Below are 21,221 nucleotides of genomic sequence, written 5' to 3'. Positions count from 1 at the left end.
TGGACTACTGTGTTTCCATAATTGTGGCAAAGGTATTTTAATCTTGTTTATTTTATAACTTGGTAGTGACATCCTGGGACCCTGGCACACACAGAAACCAAGGAATGTCATGCTTGTGCCACTTGTTCACACATTGCTGGGCTGAGCTGGGGAGGATTTTTCTCACCATTTGCTTAAAGCACTTGATCAATGAAGGTTTTACAGGGTGTAATGATCATCATGTGAAAACAGTCCTTGGCCAAGAGTGGAGCAGTTTATTCTTCATTTAACTGCTTCTTAGAAGATTAGGTTTTTATCTCCTGTGATTGCTTCATAGACATCAGCAAAGATGGTGTGGTATGGTGTTCTGTAAGCTTCTGCCTTGTGCCCAGAGATCAAGGTTCATGTTACTGCTTCAGAAATCCTTAGTTATTCATTCAAAGTGGAAAAGCTCCTACTGGAGGGATCAAAAAGTCCCATCTAGAATAAAGTACTTATTCGAGAGGTAAAAGACTGAAATTAATGTCCCCAAATTGGAAAGGGAAGATCTAACCTCTGTCTTCTACATATCAAGTAATTGCCTCCACTGTCAGCCTTCAAACCACCCTGGAGTGCAGTCTTTCTGGACCAAAAATGCCATTCTGGCATTAAGAAAGCTGAACTGAAATCGCTGTATCCCTGCATTGGACTGATTGACATTTTCAGATCAAAAACATTTCGCTGGAAAGTCCTCATCTAACCCTCTACTCAACTTCTTTACCTGCTCCTCCTTGTTTACCAAGTCCTTTGATATCGTTCAGCTGAAGCTAAAAGCAGACTCCATGCCCTCCTAGGAATTTGAGCTACAACTACAACTGTACTACAGCGTGGCTTGTGCACTGGGGAGTAAACTACACTCTGAGTTACTACACTTGTACAAAGAGAGAAGTAAGTGTGAATCACTGCAGTGGCCCTTGGAGCAAACCGTTCCCCACATTGCTCCTTGCAGAGGCAGCTTTCCTCCCCGGCCGTTGCTGTGCAGCCAGGAGATGCCCCTCTGCGAGCGCTCCCTGCCCTGCGGACACTGCCTGTGGCCACAGCGGCTGCGACTTGGGAGAACCATCAGGGCTGGAAGCCCAAAACCCTCCGCGAGCCTCGGCGAACCCCCTCCACCTGTCCCTCATGCCGAGTGTATCTTCCGTTCGTTGTCAGCGCTCGTTAAGACCGAGGGCATCTCTCCTGCTTGCTCTGCCTTCTCCGTGTCTCCGATTTCACTGGAACAGAGTCAAACGGAGACGAGTCCACGCGGGGTCTGGAACGGATCAGCAGGTCAGCTGGGAATGCCTGTCAGGCAGCCAGCGCGCTCCCTCCCTTCTCCCTGGCTTTCTTTGAGGTTTGTAGCTCTTCTGCTTTCTTGTTGCTATTGCCACCCTCCCCACACTCCCCCTGCCACACACCAAGCACCCAGACCTTTCCTGAGCACTTTACTTAATCCCCAGGATTCTTTATATAGGAATTAATCTTCTCGTCACAGTGGGAGAGCTCGGAGGGAGGGGGGTACATTTATCTCTCCTGCTGAGGTCTAGAGTTGCATTGCTGTGATTATTGGTGGTAGCAGTGTGCATGTGTCTGGGGATCTGTGTTTAGCTTCTTCGTTTCTTAAACGGCACAGGGGCAGCAGCAAGGCAAGTTGGCAGCTTTGATTTCTAGCTGCATTGTGTCTGCTGCTGGAAAGAGGGAGTGTGAGTGGGCAGCAGCATGGCAGAACAAGAAGCCAGTGGCTTGCAAGTCCTTCTCTCCACCCTCCAGGTAAGAACAGCTTGAACTAATGAGAGAGGTGCTTGGGCTTGTTTTCCTCCATAATTCACCAGTAGCAACTTGTTGGGCTGAGGTTGCTCGTACGAGCACCCTGCTGGCTTGTCTCTAAAAGCATCAGCGTGCAGGAGTCCTGACCTGCACCTCCCACCCTAAAAACCCTTTTATGAGACGAAGTTTCACTATTCGGAGATGAATGCTGGCAATAACTGCTATGCATCAATCACCAAGCCCCGTCTGAGGGCAGAGTCTCGGCTCCCCAGATCTCGCTGCGTTCAGCGGGGGAGCAAGGGAGGTGTGAGGAATCGGCTGCTTTGCAATGAATGGGACCTGACAGCGCTGTCAGTCTGCGATCTAGGCAAGCCCCAGCAGCCTTAGCCCCCACTGCTCCGAGGGCTAAGGGGGATGAGTAAACAGATCTGCCTGGAAGCAGCAAGTTCCTCCCTGTCAAATTGTCTTCACCAGGATCCTTAAGCACTCACAGGGAAGTGACAAAAACTCTTGAGGCTGAGGTCGGTGAGGCGCTGGCATTGGGTGTGCTCAGTGAATGCTCCCGAGGAGCAGAGGGAAGGGAAGTGTCCCCTTCCAGGATCATTTTTGTTGGACAAGCTCGGCCACGGGAAGAAGGAGAGGTATCTCTTCCTCTGCCTGGGGGTGATCCCCTCGGTTCTGTTCTCCCCCAGCATGGACGTGCTCCTCCTGGTCTTGCAGGAGAAGATGTTGGAGCTGAGGCATGAGCTACCCTATGAAATGGGGAGTGTGTTTTGGGAGGGAACCTGTGCTTTCATGAGCAATCACTTTGTCATGAGGGGTGGGTGGGAATTGCTTTGTCAAGACAAGGTGCTTGCACAAAAACCAGCTTTTAGAGAGTTACAGTGAAATGCCTGCTGTCTGAAGTTCTCAGGTGCCCTGAGCCCCTGGGTGCAGCTGTGCTGACGTGGGTCAGAGCCCCACGGGGATGGGAGTTTCACATCTGAGGCAGCAGCATCCTCTCACTGCTACATGTGTTGTCAAAACTTCACACATTGCAGAAGCAGAAAATGAGAGATGGGGTGTGTAAAACAGACTTTCCCTCCTGGATAAGCCCAAGGATGCATGTCTCCTACCCCTGTGTCTTGGGAGGTTTCTGTCACCAGCCGCAAGAGCGTAGGGAAGGTTATAAAACCCCATGATATATAATTGGCCTTGAAACTATAGTTGTGGGGGCTGATCAGCCTTGACATTTTTATCCAAGCTTATGTAACTGTCAGCAACTTTTATTTCTCACATCATTGTCAAACCCTGGTTTGCCCTCTCTGGTACCCTGTGGCAGTGAGTTCTGCAGGTAAACTGGCACGCTGAAGAAAACTGTCCTACTGTGCCTTTTTTTTGGCAGTGTAACTTGCCTGCCTCTATGTTCTTACAGCTTATTTAATACATGTTTTGTACTAGATCATGTTTTTGCTGCATCCAAGTTATAGTCCTCTCCCTATTACTTCGGATGATTGAGAGCTGAGTGTACGTCTGTTTTTTCTTATGCTGTCTAACATTAACAGTCCTGGTGCACTCTGCATAATCTGGGAACAGGGCTGGACAAGGCCCAGGAATAAATTGGAATCTGTAGATTAAAATCAAATATGGGTTTTATTCACAAAGCTAGACTAGAAATAATTAGGAACACTGCAGGTGAAATAGGTGGTGGTATTGGTAAAAATTGCAACATAGCACAGCATTCATCCCCAATATTGCAAAATCTAACCTTGGTACAAGACCCTTGTTTCCAAAAATTCTGTATTCACTTAGAGAAGAGCAAAAGGCTTTCTTGATGTATCTTCAATGAGATGCAGAGGGTTGAGTGCTAAAGGACAGAAAATAAGCGATTGATGACAATTACAATACTGGTATGTTCTGATTCCCTTCCTTCCCCGATCTTCAGCCAAAAGATTACCAGCATAACCCTGCGACGCCATCACCTATCTCTGCTACTAAAATCGGGTGATAAAAAAGACCTTTACTTGTCACAGTTGGAAAGCACTGGCCTGGGAAATAATAACTTTTGTTGATGTTTGCATTTGCTGATAACATCTCTTCACACTTTGTTATTTTCTGCAACAGCTGTCCAAAACATGGTTGCTTTGTTTTTGTGTCCTGCTGGATTGTCAGTGCTGGTTCATATTCTTTTATTGGGCATGAAGAACATGCCTGCTGCACATACAGCAGGCTATTCTGCAGGATATTACTGTGTTTTTTTAATTTCTGTTAGCACGTAATATTGCTTTGTATGCAGAAAGCTTTCTGATTAAGAATGAGGGAACATTTAGCCACCAAGCCGGTCTTTATGAACCTCAGAATAAAACCATCCTTTCTCCTTCAGTCATGCACACAGGGCTAAATTCTGACTTCCAAGCACCAGTACAGATTATTATTCTCAGCTGGAGGAATGTCCCCACCTGAGATGGGGTCTATCACCTTCAGCTAAAGGAATGATCTACCCCATCTCCTCCTGGCATAGACTCTATTACTCCTACTCTCACAGCCTGGCTTTAGTAAGGATGGTTTCATGCAGAACAAAACCAGAGCAACGTGCACTTTGCAACTGAACTGCTGCTCTAGTCAAGGAAAGAAACACATTTGGTTTCTGAGTTCTTCAGAACTGTTCCCAGTGCGACGAAAGAGTGTGATCCTCCAAAGACGGCTCAAACCCCTGAAAGTGCAATGTGTTACAGATGTTCTGAAAAGTGACAAGGTGAAAAGCAAAAACTGCTTTCAAAGCGCAGCTGCATTTTGTCACCGAAATGTCACTGCAGGGAAGACGTGACATTTCAGATCTCTAGGTAAAAAGTGCTTCATTGCTTACAAGATGCAGCTTTAAAATGTGAATTTCAGATTTTAGAAAAACCTCTCCCTATCTCACAGGCTTTGTGTCAGTAGGCAGAGCCAAGCTCTTAGGAATTTACTGTAGTTTCTTATTTTGCTTCTAACCCTGTTACCTCCTTTGCTCTCTCTTCTTGACTCTCCCCCTCCAGTGTGGTCCTACAATTATTAGTTCTCGTCCCTCTGGATTGGAATAGAACCCCGTTCTGTTCCCACCTCTTATTGCATGACATCACCCTCCTCCCCTCACATCCAGCTCTGCTCCATCTTTCGTAGCAGTGCAGTACCTAGACCAAGGCTGGGCTGGTTACTACTCCTCACCCTACTCTCCGGCCACAGCATGGCAGAAGTAAACATCCTCCCCACGGATGGTTTATGACCATGGAAAAAAGTCTGACATCCCATTTTACGGGCAGCCTCCCTAATGCAAAATCCCAGAGAGGCTTGGGATTAGATCTCTTGTTTATTTTAATGCCAGGAGGAGGTATCTGGGCGTTAGTTAAAAACAGCTGTTAGTTGCTAAGAACAACAACAGAAAACTTAAGCCAGCATCTTTTATTGTGTCCCAGACTACTGAATCCCTTGAGATTGTAGAGCATCCTAGTTCCTACTGCTGGGTGTCCTGGCCCTCATCTCACTCCATCCTCTAACCAGTTAGCTAAATAAGAAGCATTTTGATTCTTTCCCTGCTTTCTCCTTGCTCTCTTCCTTGCTTGCCAGGCCCAGACGTGAACCTGCCTTGGTTACCCCTGAGAACATCTCCTTATTTCATGGCAGCACACATCGTGTCGCCTGAGGATTCCCAGATTTCCTGTTGGCTCTCAGCATGGTTCTCACATGCTTCCTGAAGCCACAGTCCCCGCTCACATATTCTGCAAAGCCGGCAACCTCTGGGGCCATTGGCAGATCTCCGGCTCAAACTGTGTCCTACTACGTTGGACTGCACAGGTTCCCAAATGCTACGGTTCAAAAGGAAAGAGGTCAAAATCTTATGTATCAATGGAGGATGTTGTTTGTGTAAAGGGATTCCTCTCTGAATGGCGGTGGTGGCCAGCAGGGAACAGATGCAGGATCCGCTGTTTGCTAACTTGAACCTCTTTGCTCCTTTGCGCTGCCGCTCTGGAGCTGTTTTGCTGGCTGGCTGACAAGGCAGTTCTATTGTTATCCTAAAGACAAGTGGGAAGATATCTATGCTGCTCCAGTGACAATGAATATAAACACATTTTGCAAAACGCTTTTGTCTCCTCTGCATCCTTGCACTTATTCTGTCAGCAGAGCTGCTGAGATTCCTGGCTTTGAGTAAAATAGATGCAAAAATCATGGGAACTGCTCAGCAAGCAGAATGGCCACTGGTTTGGGCTGGGGATGGAGGAGCTCAAAGTTTGGATCTGTGTTTTTGGGAGGCAGGTTGGCAGGCAGGGCTTAGTGGAATAGACTTAGAGGGAACAAAAATCAACTCAAAACCAGATGGCCATTTTTATGTGGTTCATTAACTGAGTTTTACTGATGTTGTTGTGAACAGCAGTGGACTTAGTGTCCTCCTATTCCTTACAAAAATTTTCTAGCTATGGAGCAGCAAAAATAGTGCAGTTACAGCAGTGAGACACTTGGGTATAGGGTTAAAGGGGAAACCTTTCACAGGAAACACTGGGTGCTCCACCAGCACTTTCCTGTCTCTACTGCCAATGCCTCTTAGGCTGCATGAGCCCCTTTTCTGCTTTAACTTGTGGAAGAAAAGGAATAATTCTCTGCAAACAATACTACAGAGGTAGTTCAGGCCCTCACCCCAACTTTAAGGGTCACTGCTTGTTCTTCCCACCTCAACTGTCATCTCCTCCCTGTACAAGGAGAACCTAAAGGTAACCCAGAGCTCTTCCCTACAATTCCTGGCTCGCCACCATGGGGCACTACTAAGCAAGAAAGAAGAATGAACAAAGGCGGCTAGTATCCATGCGTTAATTCCTGCCAGCCCACAGAAGAAATATCAAGTTTTGGCACTCTTGTGAATCAGTGCAGAACACTAAAAGCCCTCGGAGGAAGCTGAGGCACGTCTTGGACTCTGCTGAAACCCTTCCACCGGCCGAGCTGGGACCAGAATTTCACTGTCTGTCCCCAGGCTGGTCGCAGCTGTTTCTCTGAGCACACTGCCAGCTCATCTGAAAATGCCTCCCGTTGGGCTATCCAGAATTTCCTGCCACTGCATTAATGAGAATTCGGGACCTCAGGGTGCAAAATTTACCCAGAGAGTGATCAGAGCAGCAGCAACTACGACCGGGCTGAGCAAGAGAGTGTGTTGTGTTCTGAGTCTGAGCAGAACTTTCCGTGTCGAACAAGGAAAGTAGGCTTCAGTCTCTGCTGTCCTTTATCCTTGCCTAGGATGGCTTGTGCTTTGAGGACAAATGAATTTGTGTCATTAATGTTCCTGGAGACCCCTTTCTCCCTTGCTGCAGAAATGTAAATGCAGTAGGATAGCCTTGTCGCTAAATCAGCTGAATGCAGGTCTGGAGAAATGGATTATAACCCTCTGCATCTGAGTTAATCATGTGTAAAATGGCTAATAATCCCACCATGCCTCACTTTGGTGTTTGAGAAATCAGGCAATGAACAATGGAAACAAATAATCTGAAGTTCTGGTGACAGCACAGTAAAAAGAACTGAAGACTAAATTAATAATTTGTTTTCAGTGCAGGGCTTGGGTTCTGCACAATAAATATTGCACATGCTAAATGATGAGGGCAACAAGCTATATGGGGTGATTTTCCAGGCAGCAGGCACTGTTCATCCTGAAGCAGAGGTTTTGTGAAATAAAACAAGTTGTCATGAAATTAAAAAATGCAGTAACTCCAGGGGGGCAAATGAAACAACATGAACGCTTCAAAACTGGTGCTGCTTAGCTGTTGAGGGCCTGACTTTGTACTCATGGCCAGGCTGTTTAACTTAGACTATTTGAATGTAATATAATGGCACATTATGCCATGTCAAGCAGCTTTATATTGTGGGGTTTTTTTGTACAACTGCTGCATTATAGACACAAACACACATTAAACTACATTGCGTGAGGAGGTATATGCATTTGTTTAAAATGCTTATCTTTCACATACAGTATAGAATATATTAAAATGCATCTGCTTATCTATTTGTAAGTCAAGAATAATTATTGGTGGTTATCTAGCTTCCATAGGTGTTTCGTATGCCTATAGATATATTTACATATTATATCAATATTTTTATGTCAATGGAAACTTTCCACCTTCTCCTTTTCTCAGGCTTCAATAATTTCCTTCTGTGAAATACATGAAAAGAGATGTTTTCATGCAGAGAGGGGTTTGCTTGAATAGATCTTGTTTGTGTTTCTTTGTATAGCGTAATCTTATTTTCAGTGTATTATGCTGCATTTTGTTATGATGGCTCAGAGATCTTTTCAACACACTTTTACATTGGTCCAGTCCTCCTGGCTTTATCTATAATGGGAAAAATTGTCTGTGATAAAAAATATGCTCATGGACATCTTTGAATTAAAGTTTATTACGTTGCATTTAGTAAAAACCTCAAGTTACTTGTATTGAAAAATGTGTGGGCTGATAATGGTTAACTTTAGCAGTGTCTACTGACACCAGCAGAGAGTTTACTGATATGTGTTAACAGGAAGAAAAACATTTCATAAATATACTGGGAATTTAAGAGATCGGGAGGGATTTTGTGTCACTTGGTCTGGGATAGCAGGGTTGAAAATTGCTCCTGGAGTTGTTGCTGTCATAGGGGATGCTGCCTCTGTGCGATCATTCCTGTTTGTGCTGGGACGGGTAACACAAGATGTACCATCATTACACTTGCGATGAAATCTGGGGGGGGATTTATGCATCTGGAAGCGCAGGTAGAAGCCCCTCCTTCCGCAGGGCTCCAAGAGTTGGTGGGAAGTGCAGAAGTAAGGCAGTGTTTGCTGGTAGCTCCTCATGGAACAAGCCACGCTCCTGGGGAGAGGTGGCCCTTTTCTGTGTATGCTAGTGTTGATGTATGGAGACCTGAGAACCTCAGGCTTTCACATGTCTTTGAAAATCCTAAATCCGTAGACAATACCATGTGCCCACATATGTCATTGGGCTCTGCCAGACTCCAGCCTCGTGACTACGTTCTTCTCACCAGACCAGGATATAAAATAATTCCCTGGTGCCTTTCCCTGTTCTTTTAATAAGCGCTTATCTCACAGATAGTCTATTTGCACCTGTTTGCCTACAAGGCCCGATGGGCCATAGGATAGAAGCGCTGATCCATGAGCCGGGGCCATTCTGCATGCCGGGCTCACTGCTCATCTCTGCGGGAAAGGATGAGGGGCTGTGATTCTCGGGCAAAGCAGGCTGATTTCGGTCCCCAGGGTATTGTGGGGAATGCGCCTGGAAATTGGTGAGACATGCTCCTTGAGAGGGAGCTACAGCCTTCTCTAGGGTGACCCAGAACAGTTCAAAGTAATCTCATGAGACAGTCTCCCTTCTCCTCATTGACAAAACCAAGTTTGCTGCAGGTGATGAGGAATGAGTATTAAGGGGAAGCCGTATGGTATATTCTTCTACCACTAAATGGTCCAGCTCAGTTGACATACTGGTGGGTCATCAGTGCCTGCAATCCTAGAAGCTATGTGTGCAACAGAAAGCACTACTGTGCGGCTGTTTCAGAAGACACAGCTTAATTTCAGAAAAGACAGTTTAATTGAACATGACATTGAAGCAAGAATATGAGTCCAAACCACCCTCAAATATCTGTAGACGTTTTATGTTATAATTTAAAAAAACCAGCAACAAAAACCAGCTGCTTTTTTCTGATTGTTTCATCTTTGTAAGAAGTTAACCCAAATATAGTCTAGGTGCATTCTTTGAATGAAGATTAAAATCTCCAAGAAATGGATAATCTTTAGCCTTTTCGTACAGGGAAAATAATTTGTCTTAGTACAGTTTTGGGAAAGAAAGTCTAATGTGATGAAGAATGCCCCTTAAAATAAGGTCATTCTCCTCCACAGGTCAATGGAGACACACCACATTCATATCCATGACTTAGCATTTCCTTTTGATCTGTTGTGCTGTTATGGCCTTTGTTTTACTGAGTGGAGACCGACCATATTATAAAGAAATCAAGGTTTCAGAAGTCAAGAATTTTTCATTGATTTCATAACATATCTCCTAGAGAAGACAAAGATAACATAGTAGAGACCCTCTGCCCACAGGCACTACCAAGCTACACAAAAGAGAATGAATGTTTTAGACCAGCTATTGATTGATAGAATAACACCTGCTCAACAAGAAATTCCCTGGGCAAAGCTAAACTTCCTTCCCCCAGGAGTTTTAGAGAACAAGGTTGTTTTTTTTTCTCCTCGTGGTCTGTTCTGGAAGAACACAGCCTTATTTTCAAAAGGTACTGTAGGTTGAGGTGGAATTAATGAGAACAGCAAAACTTTCATGATGGTTCTTATTAGAAAATTGAGTAATTCTGACATGGAAGTGTCCTGTGGGAGAAATAACTACTCTACCAAAGAAATCTTGGCTTTTTTCCCCCTTTCAACAAGGGATGCTTTGAAACCGAAACATATATTTTTCTGACACTAGAGCCATGGAAGCATCACAGCATTGCGTTTTACTGCAATCAACTACTGGGAAGCCTTTTATGCACATTAATTTTTGGTGTAATTTACAGGCAGAGGCTTCCCACTGGGCCCAATGGGAATTTGATCCCTGTAGTAAACAGAGGCAGACTCTTCTCCCCTGGGACCATCTGCTCCACTGCACTCTCTGTTACCTATTCCCTTCATTTCAAAAGAGAGAATGATGATGCATTGACAGCTGAAGCAGGAGTCCTGGGCTTTATTCTCAGGACTGCTAAAATCTCCCTCTATCAAACTCACTTAATGTCTGTGCCGCCAGATTTCTCCATTTGGTCAGTAAATGGAGATAAAACTCATCTATCAAGTTAGGGCAAAGGGATTTTTAGTTCACATTGTTTCCCAAATCAAAGAGTGAAACAACGGACTCCATGAGCAGATGATACTCGTGCAGCCTGGGTGAAATCAGTGCAAAGCCTGTTATTCTCTGCCGTCCTGGTTTTCTATGGGATTCCTGCTGAAAGGCCAAAGAAGCAGATTTACAGTGAAGATAAAGTTGGCCCTCGATTTTATTCAGGATTAACCTGGCAAAGAGGAGCGTGACAGGGAGAGAAAGAGATCCTTCCATAAGCAGTTTGCTTGGCATGGTGAATGCCCACCTGTCTGCACTGCAAAGGAGGGGAGGAGGGAGAGTGGTCCACCTGACCTTTCCCTATGATTAAAATGCTTATCTGATGAAGTCAGAGGAACAAACTGAACTGCCTCTTTCGACCCCCCATTTTTCCAGGAATAAACCAGCACCATCCACATGGAGACAGTTTCTGGAGAGGCTAGGGGAAAGCAGCACTACTGCTCTGATTTATCCGGCCTCCTCTTTGGGAAAGTCTCCTGCATTTGAGCAGCCTCTTATCCCATGCTAAAGTTCTGCAAGTGGGGGAGAGACCTGGAGATGACAAATGAGAAAGAGAATGTGTGCCTGGCTCTATTTTTCTTTGACAATCTCTCTTCCAAGAGGGCTTAGGTCATTTGATCTCCCCATAATGCACAGGGATTTCAAGGGGACAGCTGGAAGCAGAAATGCATTAAAACGACTTGCTCTCTGCGATGAAAACCATGCTTATTAGCGGTTTGTTTCAAAAGCTCCCGCAGCAGTGGCTATATCTCACTGACTGCAAACTCTGGAAGGTTTTGTCTGAAAGCTGGTTGTCTGAGTGGCTGGCTGATCAAACAGATGGAAATCTTTCTAGCTGGATTCTCCTGCTATGTCTTAACAAAGCCTGTGGAGCACCGTTACACCAATAGGTCTGCTTGAGAACATGCTTAAATAAAATAGGACACAACAACTACTTTTTGATGGTCTCTCCATGCTGGCAATGGATGCAGGCATTGGAGCTACACGCTGACATAGACCAAATCTCCTACTGGGTATTTTCTGAAGAATTCACCTTTCTCTCAGAGATCAGCCCACCGTGACATCAAGACTGCGTTTGCTCAGACCTCAGCTAGACACGTGTGAGTCTGTGGAGAGATCAGAGGTCCCTCCCCACTGCTCTGCCAGCAGCAGAGGAATATGTGGCTTGTGCCAAAGGTCCCCTCTTTTCACACCAGTCATATGCCATCACATGTTCAGCCTGTTCCTGTGTCAGACTGTCTCAGGAGAGACAGGCCATGGAGTTTGGTTCAGTGAAGCTGACAGGGAATCTCAGCAGAGTGAAGCAAAACAGCCCGTAGAGGATGGCACATCAGGGGACACCATGCATGAGTCAGGATGTACCGGCTCAGTGCTGCCTCTCAGACACCCACGGGCGCAGCGAGTGCTGAAGTTTGCTCCGCTGTCTTGCTGCACAGAGAAAGGCACCAGTAGGAGTAAGAGCTCTCATTCATCTCTCACTTTGCAATGTCCCTGATCTACATTAGCCTGGATCTCAGCTCAGGAATCTCTGAGAGGACAGTGAGCTCGTATTTTTAAATTTAACTCCTGTCACGTTTTCCTGGAGTACAAACGCAGCAGTGAGCTCATTCACTGAGCTAATAAAATGCCTTTTAGCTTGACTGACCAGCACTTAGTTTGCAAGTGCTTCTGAGCTACTGAAGTAACAAGGGCTGAATAAAGGCCCAAACATGTCTTTAACATGGCGGCATTGGCTTGCTGCTGCTGGGTGTCTTGCACAGGGTGTAGACTAAAGATAATAAAAAGCTTTGTTACCTGCTGGATGGAAAATGACATACCGCTGTCATACCTTTTAAAAACTTGGCAGCCTTTTCAGAGAACTAAGGGCTTTGCTTTTAGGAGATTGCTGTTTAAATCTAGACAGATGGGTCTCAGCAATGCAGTTAGACAGATGTTCTGCTTTACATTACTAGTAATAATACTCTGAATCATTAGAATTTTGAAACAGAGTTTGCTATTCATTATGGATGCCGAGTTTCGTTTGTTGTTTGATTTTTCATTTAGACTGGATGGGAAAAATAGGTTCATCATTTTCTCTTTCAGGTTCTATCTCTTAAGAAAATAAGCTGTGACTAACAATAGTTATTAGCGGTTTGTCTCCACTACCCGTACCTCAATCATCATTATTAAGTGTTGATTGACTAAAGGCATTTTCACTGCTGTTCCAGAAAGCACTTTTGAAAGCGGGGTAGATTGACACATAAGGACACTTATCTCGGCAAGAGAAAGGACCGGTGTTTTTCTAAACCAGAATGTACCTTGTAGCGATCCTTTTCCTCTGCCTGTACAAGTCGATGTCAGACTAACGTGTAGCCCATGGAGCGTCAGCACTGGAATAGAGAGAGAAGCCCAGACTGAACACAGCATTACCCTAGGAAGTGCCAGGGCAGACAGAGAGCAGACACAGGGACTCTCGTGGCTTTGTCACGCTTAGCCCAAGCAGGAACATCACAGAGAAGGCGAGGATAGCGGCATCTTCATTATGGCTATTTATTTCCACCTGCACATACTCACATTTGCGATAGTATTCAAAATCTGTGGTTTTATTAAAAAGTAAGTACATCTGGAAATTTTCCAAGGATCTTCCAGACTCACCTGTACTTTGAGAAATGCCATTGCTTGAAAAAAACTTTCTTAATTCCCAAATGCGCTGCTTCTTTGAAAGGCAGTGTGTTTTCTGGACTGACACACCTAAAAGCTCACAAAGAAAGATAGTAGCATGTTTCATGCTACTGTACTGGAAAAGAAAACTACAGCTGAATGGAAAATACAGATCCATCCCTATTAAGTCTGGGTGACAGTTGTGTTAAGTAGCTGTAACAGAGTGGCATTTGAATGAAACTTTAATGTTTTAAAATAGTTCGGTAACAGCTGAAGTAATATAAAATATAGGAATAAATCCAAGAAACAGCAATAAACAGTAGGTGCTAACATGCATATAGAGATCATTGTGCAAGAATGGTTAATACCTTATAGAAACTTATTAAGAGAGTGTGAAAGACATATGCTAGGATAATTTTGGCATTAAAATAAAAATAGATTAAAAAGAGAAAAAAAATGAACAATATAACATTAAATCGAGTCAAAATCTTTAGGTGTCATAGGTGTCATATTGTGAAATAAGAGATGAAACCTGAGAGAATTTATCTGCAGTAGAAATTACAGAAAGAACATCAGAAATATTCGAAGGAAAGTCTAAAAGCCTTTTGCAGAATACCACGTGTTTTGATTTATCTCAAAGTTTCCTCATTCTTTTAACACTTCCAATTTGACAGAAGCGTTTTAAGGTTATATAATAATGTGTTTTACCACCGGTTCTGCATAATAAAGTAATTGCTCTATTAGAGATGCATTAGTGAGAGGAGCAAGTGACAGAAAGGAACTTTGTATCAGGAGGAACTTCTGCACAAGGACAATCTTTTCTTTGAGAACATAGAGAGAACTCTGGCATGAAGAAAGAAAGGAAGGAAGGAAGGAAAGAAGGAAGGAAGCAAGCAAGCAAGCAAGCAAGCAACCATTTTACTTTGCCAGCAGTATCCAAGACATTGTGGTCTATCAGGGCACAATTCCTGCAGATATCTGGATGTGAATACATTTTAATAGTGTGGCACACTAGTGGTGTGGCACAGACATGATGAACATCCTCGCTCTGAAGTTAGACGAAACAGCTCAGAGTTTTTGTGACACAGCAGGTAAAACTCATCCTTTGGAAAAGGGTCAGATCATGGTTAATGCATACAGGTTAATTCCTGTGCAGATGAATTAAATGTAGCACCTCCCTCATCCTTGGGCACAGGGGTGAATATCACTTCATAAATAGGGCTAGGACCCACTGGTGGTGAGTAGCCCTTCTTTCTCCCAGTGCGGCATTAGGATTCCTTGCAGAGAATAGGTCTTTTCTGCTCCACTTACTCCTGGGAAGTTCAGAGGAGTAGACTGATTTTAGGGAAAGAAAGTAATCTTTGAAACCCCCACAAATATAGGGAAATAATTGTGTGATTGAGAGCTGTAATACTTCTGTGCAAAAAGTGTTTCTGTTTCATTTTACTGGAATAGCTATCTGGGCTCTGCCACTGATTCTCATAGGTATTGACTGAGTGAATTTCCCACCACTGGGTGATATTTCCCACAAGGAAAATAAGAGACAATGAATCTGATCTTCTTGATGAGGGATGTGGTGGGGCAGGTGTTAATTAATATTTGTGAAGAAATCTGTGATCCTGTGATGAAAGGTGTTATGTTAGTGCAATTTATTGCATTAAATATAGTAAGATTCCTTGGCACAGATGATTTCCACCATGTTATTCACCAAGTTATTTTGGCTAGAGATCAGCTCAGGCCAAGCTGTTACAGCTCAACACCTTCACTGTTTTGAAGACATTCAGATGTAAGTTTGGAATTTGCCCATCTCTGCCTGGAAGCAGTTCAGTCCCACAGAGTGTAGCACACAGCCTTCAAAAAGAAGCCCTGAAGCTCAATGGAAAGGAGCAAAGCCCTGTACAATAGCATGTTAGAAGCTTTGCAGCACTACTTCTGCCCAGTTGCCTGGACGAGCTGCCGTCCATTGTGAAGGGGATGCAATCATTACACCCAGCAGTGATCCGGTGTGTTATTGAAAAAAAATGTTGCACATTATCACACCCAAATGCAAACAAGGATGAGAAAAAACATACCTTCAGGTCACTGCAGACCATGAAAAAATCCACGCACCCTATTTCAGTGGACCAGAGAGAGGGACCTTTTTTTAATGAGTATTTGCAATATTCCCTGCTGTAACATCCACACCTGCTTCTTTAGGCTGATGCACAGAGCCTGGCTGGGTACCGTGCGTCAGCAGGAAAGAAAACGGCTGGTGCTGGGTAAATGGGGTGCTAGCCATGCCTCGCAGGGGCGCGCAGGAGCCAGCGGGAGGGTCTCGGTTCTAAGGCTTGGAAACAGGATCAAGAACTCATCAGACCGCGTGTCTTGTTCTGGGAGGCCCCTTGGCTGCCCTGTGTACAGTTTGAGGGCTACGTGATCCCACACAGCTGCGAACGCCTTTCTTGCAGGATTAAAGAGGTCACTTAGGACACTACCCGAGCAGCAAGGTCCTCCTCTCCGAGTCTTTAAATAACCCTTTTCCCTTCCATGTCTCCTTTGCGTTTCCTGGCTTGCAGAGGAAATCCAGATTGGGCCAAAGAAAGGCACTTCGTTTAGCACAGAGGACAGCAACGTCTGTGGTGGTGCTGAGGACGTTTGGATGGGTGGTTGGGAGCAGGGGCAAGAGGACCATAACTTCTCAAGATCCTTCTAAAGCAAGATGATGGCAGTATTGTAACGAAGTGCTTCAGTAATAACAAAATTCAGGCTGTAATCAATTTAATTTGAATACTCCCTTATTCTGATGTTGCCTAGTGACATTTCAGAGATCCCTGAACCCCCTTTTTCCCCTCAGAAATAATAATTTTATTTTTTTTCTAAACCTCCATGTACCCAATACTGTTGATAATAGCCTTCCAACAAGAAGAAATCACGGTTAGCTGGCTGAATATTGAGGCTGAGGATGGGAGCACACAGACAAGAAACTCTCCAGGGTATTTTGCTTTCTTATTTAAGTGTGAATTTTTAGCTCCTCTTAAATTAGAAAAAGCAATTTACTCTGACAAGGCACAGAACGTAAGGCACCGAACCTGCCTTCACAGTTATTGTGAGACTGGATAGTCAGCTGTGGGAAGAAGATAGCCAGCTGGCAAATCCATAATGCCAGCGGTGAGTGACTGTGCCCAGCAGTTGGGTCTGGTACACACTTCTGCCTCGCTGGCGGCTCAGCGTGGGGATGGGAGACTCTGGTTTAAGCATTAATACAGTTATGAGCAGCCCAACAGTCTCAGGAGAGAGTGAGGACTAATGCTGTTCGGCCCCTAACCTAGTCTTGATTTTAGCTGGTATTAATTTTGCACCAGGATTTCTCTTTAGTAGGCTCTGAGTGCAGAGTGAGAAATCTTACTTGCAGATGCAAGTCTCATTACACAGACAGTTAGGCTTCTGACTGCTGCTATTTGCATGAGCAAATTTATTAAGGGTAAGAGAAGAAAGAAGGATGTATTTTGAACATGTCAAGTCCTGCTTCCCTATTTAGAAACAAGCTATTTAAAAACAAACAAACAAACAAACAAACCCTGGAACTGGACATCCTATTCCTCGGTCTGGAAGTTTGTTAGCCCGGTGCAGCAATAGCTTTTCTTTAAAAACAGACTGGGTTTGGTGTTGGGTTTTTTCCTAAGCAGTCATACAATAGCAATCCAACAATTAATAGGAGTATTGTTAGAAATCATGTTATCCATTGTCTTGCAGGACTGCCTTCTTTAATTTTGCATTTATTGTTTTTGTGAGTGGAATAACAGCTTTGTATTTCTTTCCCCAAATAAAGTATTTATTAGTGAATATCGTGCCGCACAAATTAATGCTGTTTGATTTCTTTCTGGGCATTCTCCTTTTTTCAGCATTAATGCTTAGACTCACAGTAAACACTCTCAGTAGTCTGCACGTCTCATTTGGAGAAATACTTGCCTTCGGGCAAAAGACACGAAAGCCCAAGAGCTACACAGACGACTGAGTTTATGGGAAGTCTTTGTTTTAAGCCAGCGCTAAAAGGGGAACTGCGCTGACAGCTGCTGTCCTTCAGGTGGGACAGGAAAAAACCCACCTCTGGTGGCTCTTCATAGCTTGCAGAAAATATCCCAGGAGACTTCCCTGACAAAATGAGATTACCTGTTACTGTGGCTTAGTTGCAATTTTATAATCTTGTCTTGAGTAAATAACAGCTTGTCTTGGCGTGTTCCCAGGAGCAGGACAAGGAGACAGGAACTCCTTCCCTGCTTAATCGTGCGTCAGCAAAATAACCTGAGCCGCCAGTCAGAAGGATCTGGGGATCAAGCTGTTGTCCTCCAAACCCAATGTCACTAACTAATCACTTGCTGCCTGTAATGTATCAATGACTGCACTGGGGTATTTTTTTATTCCTGGCTTTCTCCATCCTCCTGCTGTTTATCTATCAGGCGCTTCAGCCAAGCTCACCAAAGCCCCGGTGTTTCAGGGATTAATTCCCAGAACAAGCTCAGAGAGGAACTCTCAGCCGGGAGCTGATTAAATGCATCTCAACTCAGCCCTGTGATACTCCCGCTTGGGTGAGAAAGACAGCAGGCTTTGCTGGAATAAGGCTAAGAGGAGGGTCTCAGGCCAAAAAGTACAGCCACACTTGATATTTTAAGTGATGGTTTTTGCTACTTTAGCCTTTGTCCAGCTGCAAGCCATGAAAAGCAGCTACAGGCTGTTGTTAATAGGTAACAATTTGGCTCTAACTCTAAATCCTTTTAGTGAAATCCTGCAGGAGGTTGGTGATTTTGTAATCTAACTTGAGCCTCTGGGAACTTTGCTCTGCTCTCATTCCACCCATATACCATGAATGCATCTTCATTAGTCTGTGCGCGTATAGATGTTGTATCTAACATTCGTTAAGTGCTGGCAGGAATTGAAAATATTTAGCAAGAAAAATTTCACTTCTCTCCTTTCTTTGCTTATGGTTTGTTCTTGAAGTGTCAAACATATCTTTCAATAAAAATAACTAATGTGTTTATTTTAACCAGAGCTGGGTAAGTAATTTGCATTACAGAAATTACTCTATTCATCTCTTTTAGATCAGGCACAAGTTGTGATTTTCTCATTTGTACTGACTGTTCCAAAAGATTTACTGAATATTTTTTATGAATGAATTTGTTGGCAATTCATCCACAGTTGGGTATGAGTATTAATTTAAACAATTAATTCTAATAGATTTCAGTGTCCAAATTTCTTTGATGGCTTTGAAAATCTCAAGCTAATTAGTCAAAATCTGAGCTGTTTCTTTTCAACAGACAAGTTGCCATCGTGTAAGACACAGCAACTTTAGGGTTGGTTTTTTCTGTGTTGCCTTGCTATTACAAATTGGAGCTGTGTTCTTCTGCAGTATTCTGTATTATTCAGTGGTGCCACTAAAGGTACTGGGAAATATGTTAGAATTTGTATCCACTGTTTCAGCAAACACACAAGTCATCCAGTTCCCTCACTAGAGTGCTAGAGGAAGGGGAGCAGTGGGGCACCAGCACAGTTGGGAGTTTTAGTGTTAAAATATCAAGAGTAAATACTCAGGTAAAATATTTGGCAATATCACCTAGCTCTAATTTGCACATTTTAAAGGTTGATCTTTCATGTCCCCTCAAGTTCTTTGTTCGCCTGAGTCCCTGGATAAAGCGCATGGAAAGTCAGAGGATATCTTATGTCATCACTATTTGTGTTAATGGCTTAGGAAACCCACAATCCAATCAGTTAAAATAAACAACCCAGTGTAATAGGAGCATAAATCAATGAAGACTTCATTACTGAAACCTTAATGTGTAATCCATCCACCTACAGAGGAAAGGGATACTGAGAGGCAGCAAGACAAAACCAGAGGACAGTCTGATTTAGGCAGCCCTGCTATTTAAAAAGGTGCTGAGAACAGTAACTCTTCCTGGAGTCAGTAAATTTGGTGGATACTCATCACTCCTGACAGCCTGCCCCAGACTATTAAGTCCCTATGCTAAAAAATGCCAAGAAACTCTTGGGAAGAGAGCTTTGATCGCTCTTTGTTTGCTCTGAAGTTATTGGGAGACTTGAGACAGCTCTGGACTGCGGACTAACGAGCAAAGACCTGAATTAGCAAAATTAACAAATGACTGAAACTATATGTGTCCCCCAGCAATAACAGTGTTCAGAACTGCTCTGACCCTGCTGCAGAGTTTCCTCTCTGTGTGGTCCCTCGAGCCAGCAACACGAATTTGTACCCCTTCTCTAAGATGAGGGTGGCAATACTTGGTGAACCGAGAGTTACTGGATTTCATTAAAGCCACGTATTCTGTTTGTCTTGGCTCTGAAAGAGGCAGTAATCCTATCATACCGAGCCTTTTGATTTCCACAGGGTTCATAAAAGGGCTGAACTTTTAAGTTCGGTGCAGAGATCTCTGCTTGTTGAGTTAATGTAGTAACGGATAGAAACAGCATGCTCTCTCTCTGGGCATGGAGCAGCTCTGAGATGGGGATGAGACATGCACTTTTCCTGTGGATTTTAGCTAACAACAAAGTAAGGTGAGTCTTCAGAAAGGCAGTGGTGCTCACAGACCCTCCTCCCTTGAGTCCCCTGTTTCAGAAGTGATTCTCTGCTTATTTGCTGTAATCTCTCATCCTTGCCTGATTCCCCTTCCTTCCTTCCTTCCTTCCTTCCTTCCTTCCTTCCTTCCTTCCTTCCTTCCCTCCCTCCCTCCCTCCCTCCCTCCCTCCCTCCCTTCCTTTCCCCTGACCACATCTTCTTTTGTCTCACTCCCCTGCTGGCACTCTTGTCCCTGCTGCTCACTTATGCCAGCATGAAATGTGTATTGAGCAGTTAAAGTTTGGTAGCACTGGTAATTGACCGAAATCAGTATATGGGAATTCTGGTTTTCAGAGATTTGGGGTTGTTTCTATTAATAATTATGATTTTAAAAAAAAGAAATCTAAGAATACATAATGTCAAAGATACAGAAGTTCAGAAACATCAGCGCTAATGTCGACATTGCATGCAGAAGATGGCATGTATAATTTGCCAATACAGAGGGAGGTTTACTTGAAGGGAGCTGTCGAGCATCCTACAGGAATTCTGCGACAGAGGTGGAAACCTGATTCTCCAGGCTGACAGTCTCCTGCTCTGACTGTCAAGACTGACCTTTTTCCTGCTTCATTCCCATGCCTCGCTCAATGCATACCCTCCCCAACTATAACAAAGGAGGAAGGGGTATGATATGCAGCTCCGTAATTACTTACACAATCCTCAGCACCATGTCAGCTTGTGCTGTGACTTTAGGAGGGCTCAACTGGGAAAAAAGAAGTCCATTTGCATTGATAATCATTATTACAGATTTGAATTAGATTTCCCTAATATTCTTTTCTATAATTTATTTTTGCTAGGTGTTACTTTGCAGTTCATTGTCTTAAATATTCAGTTGCATAATGTTAAGTATGTCAGAGAATAGCTGGCTGGTAAGAAGATCCCATATATCCAGAATACATACTAGGATTTTAAGTTTCTGAAGCACTTCAACATTCAGAAATATAGGAGCCATGTATTTGTTAGATATTACCCTACTGTAATAATTTAATGAGAGAGAAAGGGATTCCATTATAGTTTATATGAAACACTGAGGTTCTTCAGGATCAAGGCTACGCAAATGCAAGTTTTCTATTATATTGGAAATTTGTATTGTGTTTTATTGTATCTGTATGGAAATTAAGACATCTAGAACTTAACCCAAATCCCTCATACAGCAATGCAGACTGGTGAATAATTCTTCAGTCTCAGCAGTGAAATCTGGTTGGAAGGGGATTAGAGAAGGGGTCTAGTGTATCACATAGGTGGATGGTAGATATCATGTGCTTCCTTCTCCTCAAGTACAGTCTATCTTATTTCCTCTACTGCAAAATTGAAAGTGAATCTAAAGCAGAATGTGTGATATCAAGATGTGGTGCTTA

General features: G+C 43.8%; 1 protein-coding gene across 1 annotated transcript in view; it reads left to right on the top strand.

Moving 5' to 3' along the window:
• Window positions 1–1,636: 1,636 nt before the first annotated feature.
• Window positions 1,637–21,221, top strand: part of AGBL1 (AGBL carboxypeptidase 1) — a 290,414-nt gene continuing 270,829 nt past the window's right edge. Inside the window, exon 1 of the mRNA XM_054837473.1 lies at window positions 1,637–1,767. Within this exon, the coding sequence (XP_054693448.1) occupies window positions 1,717–1,767 (51 nt within the window). The 5' untranslated portion in view covers window positions 1,637–1,716. The remainder of the gene's footprint in view (window positions 1,768–21,221) is intronic.

Source organism: Grus americana, chromosome 10 (assembly GCF_028858705.1).
Source record: "Grus americana isolate bGruAme1 chromosome 10, bGruAme1.mat, whole genome shotgun sequence".
Taxonomy (NCBI): domain Eukaryota; kingdom Metazoa; phylum Chordata; class Aves; order Gruiformes; family Gruidae; genus Grus; species Grus americana.
This window is presented reverse-complemented; position numbering and strand designations above follow the sequence as displayed.